The sequence below is a fragment of the Sorghum bicolor genome, chromosome 7 (assembly GCF_000003195.3).
Source record: "Sorghum bicolor cultivar BTx623 chromosome 7, Sorghum_bicolor_NCBIv3, whole genome shotgun sequence".
In the NCBI taxonomy this organism is placed as follows: Eukaryota; Viridiplantae; Streptophyta; class Magnoliopsida; order Poales; family Poaceae; genus Sorghum; species Sorghum bicolor.
The window spans coordinates 57,267,642-57,295,352 of NC_012876.2; the positions used below are offsets into that span (position 1 = coordinate 57,267,642).

Sequence of the window (27,711 nt, forward strand, 5' to 3'; positions counted from 1 at the left end):
AGTTCACTCATGTTACTATTATAAGCTTAACCCTAATCATCGACACACTTCATTAAAATATATTCATAATATCACCATTCAACGAGGCCGAAGCGCTAGTAGGAGAAGTCTTGTCGGGGGCTACACCTATTTTATGAATGTGGGATTTATGCTCCCATTTTACACTCTTGGTGTATCAAAAATTCTTTACGTCCTTTCTTAATCTTGCATGGGGCTAGTTTTGTGTTAACCTCTGATACTTCCAAGATTATATTTTTGTGTCTACTGTGGTTTTGCTTAGAAATCTTGGCTCTGTTTGTTTAGTTACGCTATAGTAGTGCTATTTCTTTCTTTCTTTCTTACATAATAAGGAGATACTTTTAAGGCAACTAAATTCAAGAAGTGGCTAGAAGGCCTTAAACTGGTTAATGAACTTTATTTTTATGCTTTTCGTGCATGTTTTGGTGAACATTAATAAATTAGGACCTACTTTGTTTTTAGCAGTACAAAGAAGCTATTGAGAAAAAAAGGTGGGAAGTCTGTAGCTAGGTTTTTTGACAAGGTGAAGTGTACTCATCTCATCGTTTATAGCAGGAGAATCTATTATGTGAGTATGTTATCTTTAATGTGTCGTATTTGTTATTTTGTTTGTCTAACTTTGTGTGTTAGAATAACAAAATTCTTTGTGTGAAATTCTTTGTATGTGACCATGTTTGGCTAGGAAACATGACACAAAATGAATCATAGGTTGATGATTCTATATCGTATGGTGGCTGTTTGATCCTAAAATGGTTAGTTTGACTATTGAATAGTATGATATACATGGCTTATTAGTTTGTGATTCATTCTACATTTTTATAGGTATTGTATTGGTCAGTGAAGGAGTTGGCTCGCATTACAGGCTATTTCCAACTGCATATCTCTATTAGTGGATATTGGATAGGAGCAATGAAATTCATGTACATATAAACTCCTCTTGTAACTTTTTCTCATAGCATTTGATTTATTTTGATCACTTGTACATATATACATTTTTTATTGAATGACCGTATATACATTTTTACTTCTATTATTTAGAGAATGATTCACTTTGTGGGAGCATCATTTCATGACAAGTGGACCAAAAAGGGAACTCATCTTATTTGCTATGAATTTGAAGATAACACTTTTTATTCTTTAACTTTCTAGTTTGTGGTTATGCTAAAAGAATTATTGACTTGTTGCTCTCTGTCTTTAACTTGCTAGGTAGGATTACAACCTTGCTATGTTGTTAACATAAATGGCTTGAAGACTGGTATGAACAATTAACTACTTTTTCTTATAAACTAACTTTCTACGTTGTGGTTTATGCTAATAGAATTGTTCGCTTGTTGCTCTTTGTCTTTTGTCTTTAACTTGACAGGATGGGATTACAACCTTGCTAAAAGATGTAAGCCCAGTGTTAACACAAGTCACTTGAAGACTGGTATGAATATTTAATTACTTTTTATAAACTAATTGAATTATATAATAATTAATTTAGACGAAACATGCCATTTTTTCCTCTATAGTTTAAAGGAATGAAAAATTGTTCCATTGCTAATTACACCATAAAGTAAGTTACCATTATGCATTATTTTCTTTTATTAGCTCTTGCCTGCTTATTTTGCAATCATTTACAACCTTACACATGATTATTTTCTTTTATTTACTTTCTAAGTAATCTGATTTTATCTTTTTTTATGAGTTTAGATGTTACTCTTAGCTCTATTAGAATCAAACTCTATATAAATAGTCAATAGTTGGTCTTTTGTGAATTATATGAGGTAGATGTGGTACTAGATCGGACTAATTAAGAGATGTAGACATAATTTTAAAAAGTATGCACACATCTATTCTATGGAAAATAGGGAACCTCCAAAATAGGACAGAGTGAGAAAATTATATTGATTCAGCACATAGAAACATTGTCTTCTGATTGTGGGGCTTCACATTTTCTGGTTGTTAGATTTCAAAAGCTCCACAAGTGGAGAGGACTATATATAGAGCCTCATGGGTAGATGGGCCTATAGCATAAGGGCCTTCATACACTTAACACCCCTCATTCAAAGTCAAGGTGGAAGTGAAGGATTTGAAGCATTGAGTTTGATCAAGCGAAGTTGATGCTACTCTCAAGTTTGTGATTTAGTGAAAAAGTCAGCCAATTGCAACTCTGAAGGCACATACTGGAGAGAAATTATTTTTAATGACAATAAGACTGAGTAAAGAAGGTATCCACACCAATATACTTTGTAAGTTCATGCTTCACAGAATCATTAGCAATTTGCATGGCTTCTATATTATCACAGAGAAGAGGTGTGGCAACATCATAAGAATTGTCTAAATCAACAAACAACCATTGAATCCATACCATCTCTGTAGTAGCAAGGGCTTGAAGTTCAGCCTACTTGCTTCTTAGACTTCCATGCAGTAGGACAAGAGCCAAGAAGAATGCAATATCCAGTGATGGAACATCGATCTGTTGGGTCACTCGCCTAAGTGGTGTCTGAGTAAGCATGAAGCTAAAGTGGACTATCATGTGCATAGAATTAACTTTGAGATGATGTCTCTTGTAAGTATCATAGCACATAAAGTAAATGTCCAAAATGAACAGATGTAGGAACACAAACAAACAGACTCAAATATGGACTGTGTGAGCAATATTAGGCTTGGTGACTGTGAGATAAACAAGGTTGTCCATAATATGTCGATATCAAGAGAGATCCTCAAGAGCTACCCCATCAGTGTGATGAAGCTGCAAGTGAAGATCCATAGGTGTAGCAGTCTCTTGATTATCAATTATGCCTAAATGAGCAATAAGATCTTGTATGTACTTAGACTGAGATAGATGGTATCCTTTGGTAGATTGCTTGACCTCAATGCCAAAGAAATAACTGAGAGTACCAAATCAGACATCTAAAATTCAGGACTAAGTTGTTGCTTGACATGAGAAATGTGATCCTCATCATAACCCGCAATCAACACATCATCAACTATAGAAGAAGCAAAGTACAACCACACGGTGACAAATGAACAAATAAAGCCGGATCATGATCATTGGGTAAAAAACCAACAGCCTATATCACAGTTGCAAAATGCTCATGCCAAGCACGAGGAGCCTATTTAAGGCCATATAAAGCACGACCAAAATGGCAAACATATCCTAGAGGAGCAACAACACCTCGGGGTGGTTGCATAAAAACTTATTTAGTCAAATGACCATGAAGGAAAGTATTCTTGACATCCATTTGAGATATAAACCAAGAAGAAGCCACTGCAATTAATGTCTCATAATTTGCACACCTTGAGTGTGTTGAAAACCTCTGGCAACAAGAGGAACCTTACTCTCTCTATAGAGCCATTTGACTTGGTCTTAACTTTGAATACCCACTTAGATGTAATAGGTACCGTGTGCGATTGAAATGGTATAAGATCTCAAGTGCCTTGATGATTAAGGGCAGCAAGTTCCTTAGACATAGCTAACTGCCATTCTGGATTACGAGAAGCTTCATGATAAGTGGATGGCTCATCAATAATAACAAGCACATGGGGAAACCTATACTTCTCTTCAGGACAAATAGTACTATGGTATCAAAGATTATATCATGTAGCAACCTATAACTCATCGGAATCCATATGTGACTCATCAATATTATTGTTAGAAGCATCAACAATGAGCTCATCAGGGTTGACCAAGGTGGGAGAACTAGATGGAAGAACAGTAGGGTCTTTAGGACAATGATGGAAAACATGTGCGATAGGTGGTTTGGAAAAAGAGTGAGGTGTGTTGGTGGAGGCGGTGGAGATGGAGAGGATGGCACATTTAAAGGATCAAGATTATAATGGTTAGGGAAGGTGAAGAAGGCACAAGAGTAGTGGTGGATAGCAGAGACACAAATGATGAAACAACATCATCGCTGACGGAAATAGGGGGAAGGGACATAAAAGATATGGACTCTATAGGAGAATATGATGGCTTTGTAGAGGAGTTATAAAAGAAAGGATGATCCTCAACAAAAGCAGCATCATGAGAGATACGCATGCGATAGGAAGAAGGATTATAACAATGATAGCCCTTATGCTCAAGACTATATTCCAGGAAAAACACATTCAACTGACTGAGCAGTCAACTTAGTTCGCTTAGGAGGTGCAAGCAAAACATAGCATAGGCATCCAAAAACACGAAGATGATCATAACTAGCACAGCTACACGTTTCATTTTGTGCAGCGTTTCACATAAGGGCTCTGGGTCGGCTGCAGCCAGCCAGCCGACCAAACAATTGCCATGGTTATTGATTAACCATGGCAATTGTAAGCTAACCGCCATGGTAAATGAAGTCCAGCCTTCTAGCCCACACCAGCCCGCTATCATCATTGATATATAAACAAAATCATCAGAAACACTCTAACCCTAGGTCCCTCACTCCCTCCCTATCTCGTTGCTCCAGGTCCCTCCAGACTCGGTGCACCTCCACTCTGGTGTGCCCATCCTTCCTCTCCATGGAGTAGCATGATGGCAGCACACCCCTCCTCCCCTCTCCTTCTGGCCATAGCGTGAGCTAGCTTGGCCCCTCCTAGCAGCGGCGCGAGGCGGCCCGAACTCCTCGTCCCCACCCTCCACGACATGGATATGGCATGGATAGGCTCGGGTGCCTCCTCCTCTGACGGCGGCCGCACGGCCACCTCCTCTTCCTCCTCCATCATGGTCGCTGCCCCTCCTCTCACAATAATGGATCCGATAGTGGCTCCCTCTTCTCCCTCCCTAGCAGCGCGGGTTAGGCGGCGTTGCATGTGGGGAGTCCAAATCCAATGATGGCATGGCGAGGAGGAGCAGCAAGCACAAGGATGTGGAGCACCTCCAGTAGCGGCGGATGGCGTGCAGGGCCGATGGCGTGAGGCCTAGCTAGCAATGGCGGCGGTGGCCCGTGGATGGGCTCGGTGGGCCCATGGATGGGCTTATCCATGGGGTTTCTTTTTTGTTTCTTCTGTGCGATTAACCATGACGGGCGATATAAGACAACCACCACAGTTAATATGTATTTACCACGGTTGTCTTATGTCGCCAGACATAGTTAAATGATTAACCAAGGCAGTTGGGAGAGAACCGCCTCGGTTAAGCCACGATTAACTGTCGATCTTATGGCCAAGGTGAATGCAAAAACCGCCATGGTAAATACAAAAAGCCTGCCACGGTTAAGTTTTCCTGTAGTAGTGTAGGAGTTCCAAAAGGTACTTCACCAGGACACTTGACATACAATTTAGACGTGTTAATAAGATAAACAGATGTGGAAATAGTCTGTCCCTAGAGTTGTGAAGGAACAAAGGAGGCAATCAAAAGTGTGCGAGTTGTTTCTATGAGATGACGATGCTTTCAGCAAGGCCAGTTTCAATGAGGGTTTTATGAGCATTAAATAAGCTGATACGACATAGTATTAATGAAGAGAAATAAGATAAAAGTTTTATGGGATGAAATGAGTGCACGAGGATGAAATCTGTCTGAGGAGTCTTGGAAATAATGTCATGAACCCACTAAGACTTACCTAAACAGTAAAATCAATTAGTATAGAATAATTATTCACTTGAAGTTTGGGAATAATGCATATCACAGTTGTGGACAAAGAATATATGTAAACTAGGAGCATACCCCACGCATTGCTGCGGAAATTACGGATTAGTGGATTATGTAGTACGCTGACATGGACATTATATTATCATGTGTGCTATTAGATTTTAATTATATATGTGGTAGTGCATTGCATGTTGAGATAAATAGTTATTGAGATTTTACTTAGTGGATTTTAACTGAATATGGTAGTACAGTGCTTAGGTGGATAGCTTGCATGCTTAGAGAAATAGTAATTGGGGTTTAGGATTATAAGAGTTATAGATTCCAATGGTTGAAGTGATCAATGCTAGGACATATTTCTGATCCTATCTACAAATGACACTACCAGAATGAAACACAGATCATGCCACTTTTTTGGAAGAACTGATGTCGCATCTCAAGCTGACTTAACACTTATGATACACATATTATATCCAAACTCATGGGTCTGAATTTACGATAAAAAATCAGGCACTATGTGTCTATTAATAATACTTAAATAACTAAAGAACCAGACATATAATTAGATATATAAATCTGTCTTTAACTGGATATCTAGGTGTGTTGAAAACTTCTGTAAGAGCTGACTACATGCTAAGAATCCTTTGGATATTGATTATCGAAGCACTGACATTATTTCAAGTGAATGTCTAACTCTTCAGCTAGAAACTAGACATTTTCATATGGGAAAATTGGTTGTGTGAACCAAACATGGTTGCAACTTGCAACACAGGATACTTTATGGTCTGGTCCATTATATATTGTAGTACACGATTTTCAATCGACAACCTACATATGAACAACTTGACACTACCAATTGTTTCTATTTACCTTTTTTAGATAATACTACTATTCAGTTCCAGGATCAAGAAAGAATTGAAGACTTGTTCAGACCCTCTATTCAAATTGTGCTGTCATTTTGTGCTATAACCAGAGTAATAAGCTTTAGTGACCTATTAAACATGAAAGTCAGACTAAACATATTATACCTTATGTGCAGTGACAGAAATCATCTCACTGTTTATTGAGCAAATAGATTAGAATTGCATCATCCACATTGATAATGATATAAGGGCTTTGCTATGGTACCTCCCTTACCTCGTAGGAGGTAAGATCTAAAAGAATCACAGCCCTTGATTTTTCAAAAATAAATGAAAGAATTTAATTAGTTAATAGTCACAAAATAGAAAAGGAATCCTCAAAATCTCAGGCACATCCCCACGTGGACTATCTTCCTTGTTTGGTACCGCATGTAGCAGATCATCTCTTTTTTTGGTGCCCCATGCAATTACCAATTTTCTAAGAAAAAATATGGACAGTCATTTTCATCAAAATATTTTACATGTCACTAAAATTAAATTGGATCCATCTGTCACGTTGTAAAACTTATAAATTTGTATGTCTACCACGAAATAGCCCTACAATATTCCAAAATAAAAAATTATAATAGGATAAATACAAAGAACTATATGTATTAGTTGTAACTACCTACAAGACATCGAGTTATATAAAATAAAACAAAATAAAAACAAAATACGGTTGCACAGCGCCCACCACTATATTTATGTGTGGCGACGTTCATGTCATAAAACACTTCAGAACGTGTAAGAGAAGTTAGATCTTGCTTGCATATTAGATATCATAAAAGATATTTTTCTTATAAACCTATTACCTCCTCAGAGATACGTAATATATGATAACTGTTATTCAGATCCGACGGTCCACAATTATTTGTATATACTATAGTAAAGCTTATGATATAATCAGTGGCGGAGCCAGCCGAAGAAATGAGGTATGCCAGACCGCTATCTACATATAGCGAACTTCACCGATATGTCGGTCTAACTATGTATGTATACCGTATATATGTTGGTTTATCACGTAGCAATTATATTCTAATATTTATTTCAGCAAACAAATGGTATAGAAGAAGTTGGAACATGGTTACCTTTCATCTACACATAGTCTTGATAATTAACCATCCATATATCAGATGATAAAAAAAAACAAAAACCTGCAAATCAGCACCGGCCACCAGCAAGCAGCACTGCAGTAGATCGGCACCACGGCAAGCGGATTGCTGGAGCGTGGGGCAGCAGCCAATGGGGCCGTGGGGTAGAGCGTCGGCCGGACGCCGGTGCCTGGAGCCCGGAGGCCCCGGAGCACAGGTGCGGCCACGGAGGCGGACTGCGGCGCGGAGGCGAAGTGGCAAACCGAGCCGAGCGAGAGCAGCGATGGGATGGGGAGCGGCGCTGTATGTCGTCCTCTGCCCGTCTGTCGTATGCTGCTTGCCCTACTAAGCCTTTTTGCTCTGGGCTGTGGTGCTGCACGATGGGTGGGTGTGGGCCATTGGGCCTTGTTCGCCAGATGACCCAGCAACGAGTGTTGAACTACCTCTACGCTACGACTCTACTTCGCTCGATTCCTCTTGGCGTCGCCGTCGCTCTCAGACCTAGCCATGCGCCGCGCTGCCGGAGATGCTGAGATGGGGTCGTAGATGTGGCGCTCGCCGGAGGGGAGGTAGGGCGGACGCCCAACCTCGCCATATAGGTGGCTCCGCCTCTGGATATAATGATATATTGTAAGCGAAGCACACAACAATTGTTTTTAGTTCTTTAAGTTCGACATCTCTGCATATTCGTGAACTGCCACATAAAGAAATAGGTCAACAACTTTTTATTGCCATAAACACTGGCGGATACAGATACACTAAGTATATATATATATATATATATATATATATATATATATATATATAATATTAGCATTTCTATATTTAGCAAATAAAATTTTTCTCTTATTTTTTAGTCTATCCTTGTATTTCTTTTTCCACATAGGTTCTATGTTAGCTCGATTGCCAAAATTATTCTATTTTGTTGTTTCTACAAATGAAAACCTAATTATTTATCTCCAGACCACATACATATTGACTCATACCACCAAATATTAGTACAAATCATATCTTATTTCTAAACTCATTTCCAAGACAAATCGGAATATGCACATGACAACATGTATAACAAACTATTCTTTTCGTGTGAGTGAACAATGCATGAGTGGGAGGCAATTTCATAATCCTTATTCCTAAATCTCTAACTCTAGCTGACCATGCATGATGTAGTGGCGGCATTGTTGGTTCCTAGTGTCTTAAGCTCCTAGCAGCGCGGGGCGTGCAGCGCGGGCGCGGCCTCTGTCTCTATGCTACGCCTACATGGCGACCAGTGAGGATGCACGTCGCTTATGAGGTTAGAGACAAAAACTGAGTAGCAACCTACCAAACATCAACAAGGGAATACGCAAGATTTAAATCCTGGCTCCGCCACTGGCCATAAAGTATGACTTACATCCAGGGTGATTGGATAGACAATTATGCATTGCATACAACCAAACCAAATAGTCCATTCCTACATCCAGAAGGCTAGAGGAGAAAATGACGAAAGATGCTTTGACACTAGATAAGAGTTGGTGTGCGACCAATAGTTTGTAGCTCTCCCTTGCGACTGTACTTGACACCGAACATGGTGATATGGAGCATGGAACCAACACAGTCACCAAAAATATCCTCATACTCTAGTCCCTCACCCAACACACACTCCACAATGCAAAAATGTGGAACCACCCATGTACGTGAGAGTAGGCCCAGGGACCCCTGCCGAGACTCACCACCGACCCGCTCTCCTCTCCTAAGGGCATGTTTGGTTCTTGCTAAATTTTAGCCAGCTAAAATTATTTGAGCTATTTTTGGTGACTAGTAGAACTAAATTATTTTAGCTCATTTTTAGTTAATATATGTGAAAATTTAAGTACTATTCGCTTGGCTGATAAGCCATGGCTGAAAAAACTGTTCGCTGATTTGTTATGAGAAAAAAATATTGTTGAATAGCTGGCAAATTCGGACTATAATCTCAAGCGAACAAACTGTTAGTTACTAAGGCTTTGTTTAGTTTCTTACAAATTTTGCAAAATTTTTCACATTCCCCATCACATCGAATCTTGCAGCGCATGTATGAAGCATTAAATATAGATTAAAAATAACTAATTGCATAGTTTACCTGTAATTTGCGAGACGAATCTTTTAAATCTGATTAGTCCATGACTGGATAATATTTGGCAAATACGAACAAAAATACTACAGTGTCTATTTAAAAAGGGTCTGTCTACGGATAACTCAGGTGATGTACATCATCTTGTCACCCGAGTGACACAACACGTTAAATCACTTGATTCCAACAAACAAAACAAATCAGGTGATTCAATTATCGCCATCACTCAATTCCTATAACCACAAAATCAAAATCCAACGGACCAAATAAAAATAGATTAAAACCAGAGCAAAAAATAAAAAAGACAGATTTATCAGATAATTTCTATGAAAGGAAAATTAGAAGAAGATCAAAGCAAAAATAAATAGAGAAAAAAGACAGATTTACCAGATAATTTCTATGAAAGTCAAATTAAAAGAAGACCAGAGAAAAAAGAAAATAGAGAAAAAAAGACAGACAAAATTAGCATATTATACAAATTAGAAGAGAAATCAAAGCTAAAAAACATAGAAGTGTTCGAATAATCCAAATAACCATTCTCGTTTACAAATAACCAATTTACACCAGTTAAACACAAAACTTACATCCAAATCAGAAGAGTAAAATATGCTGCTGTAAGATGTAATCTGCAACTAGGAGCACAAGGAACTGGTTGCAGTCAACGAGATCTGAGCCGTAGCCGCCATACTCCCTGACGTGGTCACCGCCGGCGACATGAAGGAGAGGAGGAGGTGGTTACCTGACACTGCCAGACGGCACTGGTCCTCCTCCGATGGGATGGCAAGGCGCTAGGTGCGCGACATGGTGACGCCGTGACAGCGGGGCAGCAGGGGCGCATGCGCGGCGTGGTGGCGTAGGGACGACGGGGCAGTAGCGGCAGGCATATGGCGTCCGCGGCGAGGCAGCAGTGCGGTGGGGAAAGAAGTTGCCGTCCACTTGGAAGAGCCAACAAAGTCGTGAGGAACCACGGCAGCCTAGGGCCCGCCACCGGTTTGTTGCTGCCTTGCCGCAGTTCATTTGTATCATCAAAACGTCATCGGATGGATAAGAAAATCGAGTGACGGGAGGCTTAGAAACACCCGAGCAAGCAATAGATTTAGCGTTTAAAAAATGTAACTAAACAAGACTTAAAGTTACTAAAATTTAGCTAGCTATAAAGTTTAGTAATGAGAACCAAACGGGCCTTTAGCCTCAGCAATGCTTGCGCGGTAGGGCTCATCCCCTCTACCCCTAGATGTAATTTCGAATTCGGAAATTAAACCGTCCAAGTTGGGTGCGAAACCCTGAATGTCTTGTTTCCTTAAGAGAAGGCCGATGCCTTATTTGGGCCTTTCCAGTTGTAGCCCATCGCTGCACACCCTAAATGGACCCGAAATAAGCCCAATAAACAAAGGAAACCGACCAACCCTGCAACGGCATTTCCCTTCCCTCTTCTTCTTCCCGCCTCTCTCTCTCTCTCCTCGACGCTCCCCTCCGCAACTGCCTGCTCGAAGTTTCCAATCGCGCGCGCCGCGCACGGAACCCTAAGCCCTAACCGCCCCATCGCCGTCGCAAAGGAAATGGGGGCACCTCAGGCCGCCCTGGCCTCCACCTCCGCCGCGCCCCCGGCGGCGCGGCGCGGTTCCACTCGCCTGATCGACCCCCCACGTCGGGACGACGATCAGGATCAGCTCCCGTGTTCCGAGACCGCCTCGACGTCATCGCAGCCCCAACGCCGCTCCACAAGCCTGATCAGGATCTGGCGGCGGGTCTCTCAACCGACCCCACCCTCGCGCGCGTCTACGCCACCGCCAGCGGCCGAGGCGGACGCGCCTTCTTCATCCGGCGCGGTAACTCCGCGCCGCTCGGTCCGAGTCCAACTCCGTGTCCGCGGCCTCCCCTCGGCGTCGTCTCCCTCCACTCCGAGGAGGCGTCGCAGGTCCCCTACGGCTCTCCCACCCACGTCGATTGGCGCGAAAGCGGAGGATTGGGGTAAGGAGAAGGCGGCGTCGGGTGCCCCCGAGGAGGAGTGCGTCCTTCCTTTTCTCCGGAAAGGCGCCCCCAGGAAGGTGCGTACATGGCTGAACGAGTCTCTCTGTTCCGTATTTGCCTTTCTATATTGTTTGTATGCAAGGTGAATTATATTTTGGCCTCTTATGGTGTTATTGCGTCCAAATTGGCCCTGAAACAAACGCTCTAATCGACTCCTTACTGGTCTGTTGCTTTGATTTGGTCACGGAATCCTGCATTTTGGTTTCGGGTAAACTGGGGTGTTTAACACTTGAACTGTTGATATCATCAGGTTTGCTCGCCCAATTCTACATTCAAGCGTTGGGACTGGACGTTTTTCTTGACTTGTAGTCACAATATATTCGCGCTTGATACTTTCTTGCTAAGATATGAAATGAAATATCTTAGGTGACACCTCGTTTGATTTTATATGAATCAAGCAGCGCCTCCTGCTTTCGTCCATACTTGTACTAGCAATTGCTTTGCTAGTATCCCCATTTCACCATTTGCAGGATCGTATTTTCTTGTTCTTTGTTTATTAGGTTTTAGTGTTTTACACGTCCTAGAAATCCTAGAATATATAGTAGTAGTGGTAAAATATATGAAACACTTCATGGAACGCAACTATTCAGTAATATACCTCCATTTCACTTTGGATCTATGCGATCCTTTTTAAATTCAGAGAATGTTGCTTCTTCTGTTCTGTTCTTTCATGGTAGATCAAAAACTGACTGTTCTTGATGAAACTAGATCCTGGCAAACATTTTGTACCATACAGTGTGAATGTGTTGCCGTGTAATGGGTGTGCATTTGCAGCTACATACTAGTTGATTTCATTTAAGCATTTTACTTGTGTACTGAACTGTTTTGACAAGGATAAACCAAAAAATGTTGCGGGTGCATTATATGCATTAGATTTCTTAATGTTTCAGGAATCAAAAGTTTTGGATCTCAATGATGTTGAATTTTTAGCAATCGTAGCATTACTTTACAGTACTGAATAATTTGGATTATCCATGAAGCATGATGTTTTCTTTTCGTGACAGATCGACCAATATTTACTGAAACTGTTCTTGTTCCTGGCATCGATGTAGAGATGGTTGCCTTGTGACATAGACAATTACCAACATGGTTCATCCAGGAATTTGACAATTGCATTATTAGGTGTTTGTCTATCTATATAGAAAGGCATGAACAATGGGGATGATGGCCTGATGGAAGGAAAATTTGGATCCAGTATGTTAAAGTTCAGAGGATTCTGGACAAAGGGCATCGAGTGCCATCTTTAAGTTCCACAATAGAGGAAGAAAATCCATGAATTCGGATAATGAAGATATAGTGGACTTGGAGAGTTAACTAAATGGTCCGACAGTATTAAATCAGCAGAGTAAGGACTAAACCTCCATAGGAGCACCACCGCATGACAATAGGAACTGGGAGTAGAATCCAATCCACCCTTTTAGCACAGCTGTACTATAAGGCAGCCAACTGCATTTCCTTGTAAGCTCGTTTGATTAAGATTGAGGGGACCACTATCGATGAAAGGATAAGGGAAAACACAAAGATAGTGTTAGAATTCAAGTGTTTCCCACAGGAGGAGAGCAGAGAATTTTATTGGAAATAAGATACATGGAATTATTGGTTAACTTTTGTATATTCAGAGTACACCCAGTCACACACATATAATGAGGAAATTAATCTGGTTTCTACACAGGTATGAGTGTTGGTCTATAGACTATGGACAACCTGAATAAACTGGGTTGCATTGAACATGGCAGATTTTTCTTGGTTTTCCTAAGGATATATACAACTTTGAAATGTTCTCTGGGCAATAATGATATGAAAGTTTGCTGAGTGTCTGATTATCCAAATGCGATAGAATTGGCAGGAGGCCGTCAGATAGCATTAGTGGTAATAATGGAAGAGTGATAGAAAGAAGTTTGGTCAGTGAATGATGAAAAGATGTCAAGAGTAATAAACTTGAAAGGCTTCTGGAGAAAAAATGTCTTACTGCTCTGGTGCCCTATGTATCAGATCTAATCTTGATTGGTAGAAACCATGCTGTGATGTTCTACTCATTTACTGTAAAAATTTAATATAAAAGTCTTTCCGATTTAGGTTGAGTGCCTGATTTGCTCAAAGAGTATTCTGCCTGATGAAAGGATGCAATGTTCAGTTAATCACTGTGATGTAACTTTGCACAAGGCTTGTTCAGAAGAAACTGATGGATGCTGCCCTCGGCACGTGAGTTGTCTGAAACCAAGCTTTAGGTCTAATATTTCCTTTCATTTCATTCATAGCCTTTCAGTTTTCTCTTTTTTTTATTTTACTGAGTGTAGTCAGGATATATAACTGAGTTGTGCTTTCTTCTGGTCAAACAGCAACATGATTTGTTGACCTTATGCTGACTTTAAAAGTAGTAGTGTTGGTAGGTGCTGTGATGGAAGACACTTGCTACAGTTATCTTTCCTTTTTAAAATTCAGTGGTCTTGTCCAAAAAAGAGATTGTAAGGCAAACTACATTTCTGGGGATTCCTATTTTTTTTCTCGAACAGGCAGGACCTTTTGTGCATTCAATTGTTTTTTTCTTTGTTCTTATATAAGTGCTAGATAATTTTTCATGTAACTAACAATGGTGTATCTTCTCTTTTTAACTGCATAGATTTGTTTTTGCTGCAAAAGGAGGACATCTAGACACCGCATACAACGCACAATGCCTGTTTGTACTGAATGTTTACTAAAGAACAGGATGGTTGATTCTGAAGATCTTTCAAGGAAAATGATTTGTTGGAGTATTTGGCCATCAACAAGTGAGGTTGATGCCATGCTGCATACACATTATTTTCTGCTTTGTTTTCAGTTACCCATATATATGTGTTGTTAGCATCTTCAATCCCTGTGAAATGAAAATATAATATTGAATGGTCCATAAGGAAATTATCGAGACCTTTAGTCATTATCAGTTCAGCTATTGCGTTAAAAGAAATTATCAGTTCAGTTACTCCTATTTGATGCATGGGAACTACATCTTAGCTCTGTGCAATACCAATAAGATTTGTCAACCAGAAACCTATTAACCCTATCTGGCAGCTGAACCATAATTTCAAAAGAGAAGATACGTGTTACTAGAGTAGCAGAACATGGGATAGGCAATTTTGCACTTTGCTTAATATTTTATTATTAGAGGGTTCATAAACATAAAATCACTTGTATACTATTAAAATATTCGATGATGAAAGTTATTGGCTGTTGACATGATATGTCTTTAACCCGTCCATGTAGTTATGTAGGTACTTGTACTAGCAAAACCATCAAATAGATCGGAACTTTCAAACCTGACTGATAGTTCATACCACCACCACCCATCTTCTAACCAAGTCATTTCCCTTTTTTTTATCTTTCAAAAAAAAATCCTATTTTCATCAATAGGAAGGAGAGTTAAAAGGCAGAGCTTCTGCCATTGCATTAAAAAAAACACCAGTTTAATCCTATGCTTAGGCCTTTGGTCCATAATCTCCATGGACATGAGACAGCTTCACACTGTCTGCAACTGCCCTGCGGCCCCCATCCATGAGTTCTCTTCCTTCATTGCACTAATCTGCTGGCAAATCTGGAAAGCCAGAAACGCAAGGATCTCCAGCAATGAAGCACATTCAGTTGATCGTGTCCTCCGTGATTGCAATCTGCAGCTGAACTCTGGCAGTTCAGACTACCAAGGGAAAAAAGAGCAACAGTTACCCAGTGGTGTTCCATTCTTGAAATGGCTAGGCGTTCAACAGGCTAGACATATTAATCCTATGCTTTGTAAAACCTCTTGCAGCAACTTTTTAGTTGCAATTCATGTAATATGCTGACATATTATGCGAGCCGTTTGGGATAAAATAAAATTTAAATCAGGTGGGGAACGCCTCCCCTAAACCCTCATGATATGTCTTTAACCTGTCCATGTAGTTATGTAGGTACTTGTACTAGCAAAACCATCAAATAGATCGGAACTTTCAAACCTGACTGATAGTTCATACCACCACCACCCATCTTCTAACCAAGTCATTTCCCTTTTTTTTATCTTTCAAAAAAAATCCTATTTTCATCAATAGGAAGGAGAGTTGAAAGGCAGAGCTTCTGCCATTGCATTAAAAAAACACCAGTTTAATCCTATGCTTAGGCCTTTGGTCCATAATCTCCATGGACATGAGACAGCTTCACACTGTCTCCAACTGCCCTGCGGCCCCCATCCATGAGTTCCCTTCCTTCATTGCACTAATCTGCTGGCAAATCTGGAAAGCCAGAAACGCAAGGATCTCCAGCAATGAAGCACATTCAGTTGATCGTGTCCTCCGTGATTGCAATCTGCAGCTGAACTCTGGCAGTTCAGACTACCAAGGGAAAAAAGAGCAACAGTTACCCAGTGGTGTTCCATTCTTGAAATGGCTAGGCGTTCAACAGGCTAGACATATTAATCCTATGCTTTGTAAAACCTCTTGCAGCAACTTTTTAGTTGCAATTCATGTAATATGCTGACATATTATGCGAGCCGTTTGGGCTAAAATAAAATACTAGCACTTTCAAAGTACTCAATATATTGGAACCTTCTTTGTGTATTATCAGGGTTGAACGCATGTTTGTTAGACCTTTGTTTTGCAGTAAGCTTTGACACTATTATTTTGTTGGTAGTTTTGCTGATGTTATGCTGATATATGCTTCTTACAGGATGCTGGCCCTACAGATGACATAAAGGTGATCAATATCTAGTATCATTTGTTACATTGTTATTGAACATATTAGAACCTTTCCAGTTTTTCCAAGTTATAATAATAACTTCTTTGCAAGTTGGTCGCTCAGATGAGATTGGATTGATGCACAGTCAATCAGTCATTGTGTTAGATTCTTCTGTTTTTATTTTCTTCACTGTCAATATAATTCTTATAAGAAAACTTCAAAAATGAATTTACTATGGAGATTGCAGTTGTCTCTTGGACTTTTGATATTGGATATTTACTGTTTAGCAATCTGGCGGTAAATCATAAGGAAAACAAGACAACATTTGGAGTCTCTTTTCATGTTTTGCAGGTCATGATTTATTTTAAATTGTTTGACTTACTGAAATTGATCATATGTACAGGAAGCCTTCCAGCGCTTACCTCTCCCATACATTGACCAAGAGTTCAGTATTGACCCTATTAATAAACAGGATCTGGAAACTGAAAGCGAACCACCTCCATATGTACATATTAAGGACAGTATCCTTTGTTAGCTCTAAATTTAATATTTGCGACTATATATGTATCTCATGTTTGTTAATTATATAAGTTGTAACCTTAACACAACAGCAATTGCCATTTCCCTAATGAACGAAGATGCAATTGACGTTTCCTTAATGAACTAAGATGTTTATATTGTCAAGAAGAAAAGTGACGGTGATGCAATTGAAGGTGGATGCATCAGCTGTGACCACGACTCAACCTGTGAAAGTAGTTGTTCCTGCAGGTACTTCTTGTGCTCACACTCGTCCCATTTCTTGTGCTCAAGATTGTCTGTTATTTTCCATTTTTTTTATCTGTAGTGTCAAGTTTTTATAGTCTAAATCTGTTTCGTAAATAAAACACATATCATTAGGGCTTGAATGGATTTCTACACTCCAACTGCTGCACTTCTTGTGCCTGCTGAGTATTTGTAATTTGTAGTCTACAGACTGTTGTGTTATCTTGTACGTGTTCATTGGATATAAATGCACATATAATATTTTCTATGACATGCTGAATTTTTATACAGAAATTTAAGACTTGTGCAGATCTTCAATGTCCAGCTGCTCTTTGGATTGTCCTTGCTCAGTTAAGTGCTCCAACAAACCATTTCGCAGAGAGAAAAAGATAGAGATCATTAAGGTAAGGCCTTGGTGAGCCAAGCCCTTTGAGAACAATTGTCTTCCTTCTCTATCAATGAGAATGAGCACAGTCTCGTGCTTGTTCGTTCAAAAAAAAAAGTAACACGAGTGTCCCTTTATTTAACTACTGTTCTTGCTTAACACGAGACTCATTTCTCCAACAATAAAGATCTTTTTTCTGTTTTCCTTATTTTGCCCAATTTTTTTTTTGTTTGGCACATCTAATTATTTGGACTACCATTGGTCTAACTCTGTAGACACAACAATGTGGATGGGGCGCTATTGCGCTGGAAACCATTGGGAAAGATGATTTTGTGATAGAGTTTGTTGGAGAAGGTACCAGGGCTGTTTTTCTTTTGTTAAATATATGATGCAGTTTATTCAGTGCTCTACTTATTTGCTGTTCCATTTGCTCGCACGGACTTAACAGTAGCACTATTTATATGAAATTTTCTTTCACGTGAGACATGTCAATTTGAATATATGGGAAGTGTAGGCGGTTGTTTAAACTGAATACTGTTTCTTCTTAAGAGGAGTACATTGTAAAGTACACACAAAAAATTGTGTTCATCATTTTAGTTAACCACCAACCATGATGAAGTTCAGCTTTGCCTTAAGTTGTGGTTACGGAAGCTAGTATATGTAGTATCCAATGAATTCTTTCCCTGATGTGGTTTTTTGCATGGCTATCTTTCAAACTTATGAATGGCCTTTTAGGATAAACTGTATTGAGGTTCCTTTTAGAATACCCAGTTTTTCTTTTATGCGGCTCTTGCAATTTCTTTGCTATTGAGTTTCTCCTGGCCCCTGGGATTTCTAATGATACAATGCTTATTATTGAAATATTTTCTTTAATGTTCTACTCCATGCCTTCCAAATTATAAATTCGTATGGAGGTAGTAAAACATTGAAAATTTCCTCATTTCCTAAGCATGATGCTATTAGAATGAAGAGCTTTTCATATGTTAGAACTTAGAATTAAAAGCTAGGTCTTATCCACAAATGCATAATTGAAGTGGTATGCTTTAACAAGCTGGTTTATATGAAAAATGATTGTATTAATGACAAGGCTAGATTTGTGCTGAAATCATATTCCATTTAAAATTGCACTGTTTATTCTAAAGTGCAAATCATTTTTCATATTTTACCTTTAACATCTCCCTTCAGTTATAGATGATGCAATGTGTGAAGATAGGCTTCTGGATATGAGACAGCGCAGAGATCAGAATTTCTACATGTGTAAAGTCAGCAAGGACTTTGTAATTGATGCAACTTTCAAAGGAAATGCTTGTCGCTTTTTTAACCACAGCTGCCAACCTAACTGTCGGCTGGAGAAATGGTAAGAACGTACTTTCCTATTTTAATATGCTATGGTGGCTTTGTGTTATACTGATTCAATATTTTTTTCGGATTCTTTTTTAGTTAAATAAATTGGTAGGAAGTACTATCTTTTTCTTTAAAATGTACAGCTTGATTCAAGTTTTTTTTGTTCCTGCCAGGCAAGTTGACGGCAAGACAAGATTAGGTGTCTTTGCTTCACAGGCTATTAAAGTAGGAATGCCCTTGACTTACAACTACAGGTACTTCAAACTTACTCTCAATAAACCTCAGTGTTGCCCTTTTTTCTTGCAGCACCAAAACTGAGTAGTATAGTAACTAGTTTTTTTCTTCTCACACAGGGGATTTCGTGCCCCTTATATTATTCGTCATGCTATTGCTCAAATTGACAATTCACAATGAAACTGGAACCTCAGTCAACAAATGTGTAATGATTACTTAAGACAATGGAAATAGACTGTATAGCTATTAATTTCAAATATGTACAGGTATCATAAGAGGGAGAATCCACTGTCAGTAGTAGTTTACCTGGAACAGATATGCCTAGAGGATCGTTACTGCTGATGTAGTTAAGGATCGTTACTTGGAAGCCTGTGATCATATTCCGGAACCTTGTCCATCTGCTGATGTAGTTAAGGATCGTTACTGCTACTCTACGGCATTTCTTGCCTTCCAATTATACCGACTTGTTATCAGTAACTTGATTGAAGGCTGCTCCTACAATTGTTCCCACTTCCAGCGGTATATTGCTTTTATGTATAATCGTTTTCGTGTTTTTGTAGATTCAGCACTGCTTTCGGTCCACAGAAAGACTGTTTCTGCGGGGCTCCTAACTGCCAACGGAAATTGTGATACGTAAAGATTGAACAAGGAAGATTTACACATGCAGAAGTACTACATGACAGGAAGGACTAAAACATTGGGAAATAACAAGAAATGTACTATATAGTGAGGATTTGTTGAGCAGAAACTTTCATAAGCTTGTAGAAAGAAAAAAAAACAGTCACGAGTGCGGCATTTATCTAACATGATGTATCATGGAACAGTAGTGTAGTGTTTGTTAGTTACCACTACCATTGTTTACTGATGTATTTACGATTTAGTCGGTGTTATGTACTGTTATTTCGCCTGTACAGGTTTTACTCTGTAAATGCTAAATACACAGTGTATTCACAGTATTATGTACTTTTCTTAGGTACCGAGGAATACACAGCTGTGTTTTTCCTCAAAAAAAAACTATGTAGTACTTACAAGTAAATAGTGAGCCACATGTTGTAGGATCCAGAGTAACTGGCATTCACTGGGTTTGTGACTGTAACCTGGACATTTCGTGGAAACTTTATAGTATTGGTAAACTCTGTTTTCAAATGGTTTCTTTTTGTTGGATGCTACTTGCAACCGAACTCTGATAATACTTCAATCGTTCTGTGTTTTTGTTTGAAACAGCCCACTATTGTTAGTTTTGATCCGTACTGCAGCCATCCTTGTTTCATCAGTCTTTTACAAAGTCACCAAAGGGAAATCGAGCAGCTCGTCACCTTTACAGGTCACAAAAGCAGTCAAAATGACTGCATGCCTCGCTACTTGCAACACATCCCCTACATACATGCTTGCGCTAGCTTTAAAAGGTTGCCCTAGATCAGTGGACCGGAATACCAAAGGACTGCAATGCCAATGCTGCATGTGCTTGTGTCACTGGATCAGCAGGGAGAACTGGCTACAGCAGCAGCAGCAAAAGAAAAAGAAGCCTGTGAAAAGAAGCAAAAGAGAAGCCACCCCTTTTTCTTTACATCTTTTTTTCAAGGGAAAAGGACGGCTCCATCAGAAACTACACAGCTGTGGTCTGAACTCTAAACCCCTAAAGCACCTAGCAATACCTTTAATTCCAGACGGACTCGCAACAAATCTAACACAATCCTCTCTCCCTACCTGTAATTTTTAACAAGCACTACTCCGGTCCTCTGAATTTTGGTTCTGATGCTATCATTATCAAGGAAGTGGTTCTTCCCGTCCGGCAAGGGCTGGGCTGCTTGCTGCTACCTTGGTCCTGACAGCTCCATCTCCTCCACCATGTCGATGGACCTTGCTTCGTCGCTGCTGAGGCTGCTCTCGTTGTCGTGGAAGTCGTTGAAGAACACGGAGCCGTTGGAGTCGTTGCGGTGGTCGTAGCCGAGCGCGTCGACGTGGCACGGCGGCCCCGTCCCCGCGGCCGGCCGGTTCGTGGCCTCCCATTTCTCGGCGAGGCCGTCGCCCTCCAGCATCCGGACCACCTCGGACATCTTGGGCCGGTGCGACGGCTGGAACTGCGTGCAGAGGAGCGCCACTTGCACCACCTCGGCCACCTCGATCCTGTCGTAGTGCGGGCCCAGGTCGTGGTCCACCAGCAGGTCAAGCATCTTCTCTTGGTGCACCTTCCTCACCTTTTGTTTGGGCAATCATCAAATAAAAGAGTTAAGCAAATACTTTACGGGTAAGAAAGAATGTACTTTATCAGCAATCTTCAGTTGTACAGCAGCATCTGGAATCCATGTTTTGATGCACAATTAATTACAGGAATAGTGGCAGCTGGAAGGTTAATGGTGATCGATCAGCATTCAGGGCGTATCAGATGTAGCAGCTGATCAGGACCTCTGAGTACGCATGGTTTATTGCTAGTGTGTCAAGCTTGGTACTTGCCATTTCTTCCTAGTACATGCTACAGCAGAGGAGGGTACATACACGCAGGGCAGGGGGACCAAAGTTAAGACTCAGTAAGAGTCTGGTTCAGTTATTGCAATTCAGGTCGAGCTGAAACGACATCCTGTGGCCGCATCAGATTTTCAGATCAGATGCCGTCGTCCGATCCTTAGTAGGAGTACATGCTAATGAATGAATGCACATGACCATGTCCTGGTCCTACTAGATGCTTGATGAATGAATCTTTCCTAACAGATTGACAACAAGCTTCTATCGAAAACGACATGTTATAGAACTATAGGTTCAAAAGCTTATCTATCAAGTTCACGAATGAGCAGCCAGCAGGTTGTTTTGTTTTCGCATTCAACACAGAAAAAAACAGCAGACGCGCGCGGCTCCAAGGAGATGATAGTACACGTACCCAATCCAGCATGACGACGCCCTTCTGGCTGTGCAGCGCGCCGGAGGCCTTGCCGAGCTCGAGCGCGCGCTGGCCCGTGACGAGCTCCAGCAGCAGGATCCCGAAGCCGAACACGTCCGTCTTCTCCGACGACTGCCCCGTGGAGAGGTACTCGGGCGCGATGTGCCCGACGGTGCCGCGCACCGCCGTGGTGACGTGCGAGTCGCCGTGGTCCAGCAGCTTGGCCAGCCCGAAGTCCCCGACGACGGCCTCGTGGTGCTCGTCCAGCAGCACGTTGGCGGCCTTCACGTCCCGGTGGATGATCTTCGGGTCGCACTGCTCGTGCAGGTACAGCAGCCCCCGCGCGGCGCCCACCGCGATCCGCTTCCGCGTCGCCCAGTCCAGCGCCGGCTTCCCTGCACGGTGTATCAGTTGCACATGCATGGTTACGGCAAACAGCCCGTATGACAAACGGTCAAACGCACACCATGCGTCGTGTAAGTACTGTACGTATCCCGCCCGTGGAACGGCACCGCGTATCCTGCCCTGGGATCTACTACTTGGCAGCAGCAGCAGACAGCACTGGGCGCTGCCTGTAGTAGCGTGTGCGTACGTGGGTACTGCTAGTAGTAGTACTACGTGCTTAGTGGGGCTGAAGCTACTCGTGATTAGCCTCTGCTGCGTGCCTGATAGGTAGCTGAACAATGATGCCCCAAGTGGTTCCGGATTGTTTGGCGTGGGACACGCGAGCGGCATGCCGGAACAGTGACCAGACGGCGCGGGCACACGGGGCTCGTAGTTCGAGCGACGCACATAGTATAGGTACAGTAGCTCGTCTAGCTAGATCCCCTGCCGGAACAAAAGAAGGAACCGACATGCCCTGTGCCCCTGTGATGCGGTGTTCCAGAGCGCGCGACGCCCCCACGCGGCCACCACGCCTCTCTCCACTCTCCTGGAGCCCTGTGGTCCTGGAGACCTGTGGGACGGGACCACCACCACGCCTCCGGCATGGCCGAGGGCGAGGACCGATCCTTCCCCGAGGAACGGAACGAAGGAGCATTCTCTAGCCTAACACTGGTCCATCATATCATCGAGCATCTATCGGGCAGGTAGGCCAGCTCCCAGTTTAGGACAGACACACACGCGTGCGCGCGAGCAAATTACTCTACAACTCAAGAAAACGCTCGTTCCTAGTAATAATGCCAGCCGCCGCCGCCGGCGCGCGCAGGTTGGCGAGCGGCCATGCCATGCCAGGCAGGCTCGTGGGAGCGAGCGAGGGCGGCCAACAAATTACAGCGCCCCGGCCGGCCTCGGCGGGGCGGCGTTCCGGACGCGCCGGGTCGCACGCAGAGCCCGAGGCGGCGGCCACTGGCAGCCGCGGTGGCCGGCGCGCCTCGGCTGGCCGTCCGGCTGCCGCAGTCCCGGCCGTCCGACCTGTCGCGCGCCGGGGTATTTGCGGGCGGGCGGGCGGGCGTGACGCCAGCCGTGGCAGCTGCTACGGCGATAAATACTACTCCTACACGCTGCTGCCGGCAGGCCTCTGCCTCGTACCGTCTCGTGGCTCGCGTCGTGGTGGCGGTAGTACTAGCGTAGTACTGCTTGCCTAGCCGGAGCAGCGGCTGCTAGCCTGCTACCGGGTACGCGCAGATACGCTTCCGGCTTGTGCTTCGTGTCGCGCCGCGCGGTGGCGGGCGCGGGCGGGGGTGGGGGCGCGCCTCACTGCCGCGCTGCACGCCAGGGATGGCGAGCAGCGATGGCATGTCCATGTCCCCGGCCGACCCGGCTCAGGGATGCGGACAAAACGCGAGTGCGGTGGTGTCTGGCCTGTGGTCTCCGCTGCCCCGCCCCGCTCCGGCCTGCCTGCGCTCCATGCACGCATGGTCCCCGCGCGCGCGCGCGGCCGCAGCGCCAAGTACTACAAGGGACGCGACCACGCCTGACTGCTGGGTACTGTGCGCAGTGCGCCTCCCTCCATGGCCATGGCTCCTGCGTGCACTTCCGCGCGCCCGCGGGGCCCGCAGGGGAACCGCCGCCCTGGTGGAGCCTGGGTCCCACTCCCACCGCGTACTATGTAGAGTAATCTCCTTTGATGCCGGCCCGGCACTGGCCGAGAGACGTGTACGTACTAGGGTTGTGGCGATCGCGACAGCGATACGTGAACAGCGGGTGACAACGGGACTGATCGAGGAGTGTCATGACATGAGGAGGAGGAACGTAAAACGTACTGTACCTCGCAGCCGCGACGCGACGCTGCCGTTGGGCATGTAAGGGTAGACGAGGAGGCGCTCGCCGGAGGCGGCGCAGAAGCCGACGAGGCGGAGCAGGTGGCGGTGCACGGCGAGGCTGATCATCTCCACCTCCGTGCGGAACTGGGCCTCGCCGGACGCGCTGGGGTCCTTGAGACGCTTCACGGCCACCGTGGTGCCGTCGGGGAGGCGGCCGCGGTACACGTTGCCGAACCCGCCTTTGCCCAGGATGTTCTTGGCGCTGAACCCGTCCGTGGCCGCCTGCAGCTCACGCAGCCCGAACTGGCGCACGTTCCCCAGCCGCGCCACCACGCCGCCCCCGCCGCCGCCGTCCTCCAGGTCGTAGCCGCCACGCTCTGCAACAGTCCAATAATCGTGGTCGTTTATTCCGATCCAGGAGGAATGTTAGGTTGCTGTCAGGGACGTTGTTGGTGGTGACGGGGACGTGGCGCTGCTGCCGGCTGCCGGCTAGCTGACGATCGATGCGTACGTACCGTGGATGCCGAGAACGGAGGAGGGACCCCCCGTGTGCCGGCGCTTTCGGCGCCAGAGGAAGCAGGACACGGCGAAGAGCACAAGGGAGGAGGCGCCCAGGCTTGTCCCGACGCCGATGGGCAGCCGCGCAGCGCCAGCCTTTGACCTGCCCGCCGCTGCCGCCCCTGTCGTCCCTGCACGCACACAAGCCAAACGCTGATCCCCAGGCGCGAGCAGATAATCCATGATCATTCACAGGCCAGACCGCGCCACCAGCTAGCTACAACTACTCCCGTGGCGCGCACGCCGCAAGCGACGGCGCCGGCAGCCCCCATTCCGGCAGCACCGTGTCCCCTCGACCGCTACACGGCGAGGCAAGAGCACAGAAGCAGCGGCAGCGGCAGCGACGCATGCATGGCACGCCACGCACCCCGAGAAAAAGCGCTAAAAGCATGGAGACTTGTAGGCGCTAAAAGCATGGAGAACAGGAAGGAAGAGTGCTCACTGCTGCCACCCGGAGTGGAATCCAGCGGGAAGGGGACGGTGGCCGGCGGCAGCGCGGCGGCGCACTCCCCTGCGCCGGCGTTGCTCCCGCATATCATCGGGTTGCCCACGATGCTGCACACAGCCACGAACATTAAACAATCAATTAACACCCCTTGCATTAGATTCGATGCTACTACTACTACTACCATCATCATTCAGCTCGAGCTCTTTTTTAAAAAAAGCAAAAGTGACAATGTGCATTAGGATAAGAAGACGACGATCATCGTGTGGCCGGGCAGTAATAAGCACACTTACTTGAAAGTCCTTGTCGGGAAGAGCGGAACGGGTCCAGTGAGGTTGTTGTAGGACAAGTCCCTGGGAACAGCCGCATCCAGTCACGGATTGAATGAATTCGATTTAAAGCCCAAAAGGAACCAAATCAAAGCAGCAGCAAACAGAAAGAAAACAGTGGTGTAGAATCGAGGGAGGAACGTACAGGAAGGAGAGCTGCGGGATCTTGGCCAGCGACGCGGGGAACGGACCGGACAAGCTGTTGTTGTTTAGCCTCCTGCGGCAAGAGCAGATCAGCAGACACGACAGAGCATGAGCAGCAGGAGATGACAGACGACTACTCCTACTTGATCATCATGCATGGGGGTTTTGGTTTGCTGAATCGTGAGACGAGACGAGACTCACAGGTATCGGAGGGTGGTGATGCGGCCAAGCGTGTCGGGCACGCGGCCGGAGAAGCGGTTGTTGGAGAGGTCCAGCGTCTGCAGCCGCGGCAGCGCGCCCAGCTCCGGCGGCAGCCGCCCCGTGATGTTGTTGTTCTGCAGAAGCCTGAAAAAAACGAGCCGCGAAACGGGCAGCGTCGTCGTCAACATCGGCAGCCACAACGGACGGAAAAAAATTCGAGGCTCTTGGCCGGATTGCTTACACTTGCTCGAGATGGGTGAGGTTGGCGATCCTCCCGGACAGAGTCCCCGACAAGCCCTGGCTCGGCACTCCCCTGAAAACGCGAAATCAATGCGCCCGGCCGCGCGTGTGGTGCGGTTAGTCGTCATTAGTGGAGCTCGCCGGCCGGCCAGGCCATTACCACTTTACTAGTTTCTCCGTACGGCTCGTCACGAGACGAGGACGAGGAAGAGATGCGAGCTTGCACGAGAGAGAGCTTACAGGCCGATGACGAGGTTCTGTGCGGAGCAGGTGATCATGGCCCAGCTGCAGGGGTCGACGGAGTCCTGGTCCCAGCTCCTGAGCACGCCGTGCGGGTCGACCAGCCCCTGCCTGATGGCGATCAGCGCCTGCACTGCACGCACAGCTCGCAACGCGACGCAATGCTCGAATCAAAAACCAGAAGGGCAATGAATCAAATCAAATGTTGTTGGTGCACCATGGCCAGCCGGCCGCACGGCGTTACCTTCGGGGTTGAGGGGCTCTGAGGCGAGGGCGACGAGCGGCGCGGAGGAGATGAAGAGGAGGACGACAGCGGCGGCGGCGGGGAGGCAGAGGAGCTGGCCGCTGGTGGAAGCCATCGGAAGAGCTGGCTCGGGCAAGGGGATGTCGGAATGATGGGTGCGAGTCTGCGAGAGGAGGGCGCCCGGTGGGGAGGAGGAGAAAGAAAAGCGAGAGCTGGGCGGGCAGGGCCGGCAGGCGGCAGGGCATAGAGTGGAGCGGAGCGGGGGTGCCTTTGGCTTTGCTTTTTCTCGTGTCATGCAAAGCAAGACGGCAGGAAGGAAATGGGGATGGGGGCGATGCGATGGATGGGATGCCGATGCCGGGGGGTGGTGGTCTACTGCTCTGGTCTGCATGCCCACTCGGCCAATTGCCATGGCATCTTTGGGTGACAGTGACAGTGACAGAGAAATGATCATGGATGCCGTGGAACCTGACGGGTGGGGCCGGAATTGGGGCCCGCTGATGAGTCAGTGGGACCCGGTGTGCAGTGGGTGCGCGATTTTGAGCAAAGCCCGGGTTTCTTTTCTCGGTGCTGCATGGAGCTTCCCAATCCTAGCTGGAACTTGGTAGTAGAGCCTGGTGGACTGGTGGGGTTGATGATGGCAGTTTAGCCCATGCTGATCGCTGTCAAAGTTGGATATCCGTTCAGGTTCAGTCAAGCTAATTAATCTCAATATAACAGAAAAGCTTAGATCCGATTGTCGGATTATATATACTATTAATATCTACTGTACTCCTGCCAAGCAGGTCTCCGGGAGCCGTGCAGAGAATATCATTGTCTCTCAAAGTCTCAAGTACAGTCTGATCTCCAAGTCCAACTAAACAAACCAAGCTGCTGCTACCTAATTCCTATTAGTACTCCAGTGAGAAAAATGCCAAGAGTCGAGTACTGATTGAAGAGTTTGGATCTTAGCTGGGAGCAACTACGCCAGGTGCCCGTAGAAGACATGAACTGAAGAACTATCATATCATCAACGAGTGAGTATAATTCAGAAGCTGTCACTGAAGAGTTCCAGGTTCCGTCCAATCAAAACATGCAAGAAACTGCCGTGATTCCCACAAGACAACGACAACTGCTAGGCCATTTTACTATGAGCTGATTTCTTCTTCTTCCT

The 27,711-nt window shown here is 44.7% G+C and overlaps 3 protein-coding genes across 4 annotated transcripts; 2 read left to right on the forward strand and 1 right to left on the reverse strand.

The window, feature by feature from the left end:
* LOC110437360 (serine/arginine repetitive matrix protein 1-like) lies at positions 11,147-14,586 on the forward strand. 2 transcript variants are annotated; one of them, XM_021465800.1, is made up of 3 exons: positions 11,147-11,693; positions 13,753-13,904; positions 14,297-14,586. In XM_021465800.1, the coding sequence occupies exons 1-3, from the start codon at positions 11,205-11,207 to the stop codon at positions 14,373-14,375; spliced, it is 720 nt and encodes a 239-aa protein (XP_021321475.1). In that variant the 5' UTR covers positions 11,147-11,204; the 3' UTR covers positions 14,376-14,586. The 2 variants fall into 2 exon arrangements, with proteins under 2 accessions (XP_021321475.1, XP_021321474.1); XM_021465799.1 differs by having other exon boundaries at positions 13,753-13,878.
* Positions 16,349-20,041, forward strand: LOC8077857 (histone-lysine N-methyltransferase ASHR3). Its single transcript, XM_021464272.1, has 8 exons — positions 16,349-16,371; positions 16,757-16,874; positions 17,022-17,121; positions 17,426-17,519; positions 17,776-17,854; positions 18,686-18,857; positions 19,018-19,098; positions 19,639-20,041. Exons 4-8 carry the CDS (start codon positions 17,433-17,435, stop codon positions 19,706-19,708), a joined length of 489 nt encoding a protein of 162 aa, XP_021319947.1. The 5' UTR covers positions 16,349-16,371; positions 16,757-16,874; positions 17,022-17,121; positions 17,426-17,432; the 3' UTR covers positions 19,709-20,041.
* On the reverse strand, positions 20,317-26,673 carry LOC8077858 (probable LRR receptor-like serine/threonine-protein kinase At2g23950). The gene is made up of 11 exons (XM_002445528.2): positions 26,559-26,673; positions 26,315-26,447; positions 26,076-26,147; positions 25,835-25,978; positions 25,635-25,706; positions 25,454-25,513; positions 25,158-25,270; positions 24,673-24,846; positions 24,163-24,534; positions 21,954-22,348; positions 20,317-21,276 (listed from the first exon to the last, which is right to left on the reverse strand). The coding sequence occupies exons 1-11, from the start codon at positions 26,671-26,673 to the stop codon at positions 20,893-20,895; spliced, it is 2,034 nt and encodes a 677-aa protein (XP_002445573.1). The 3' UTR covers positions 20,317-20,892.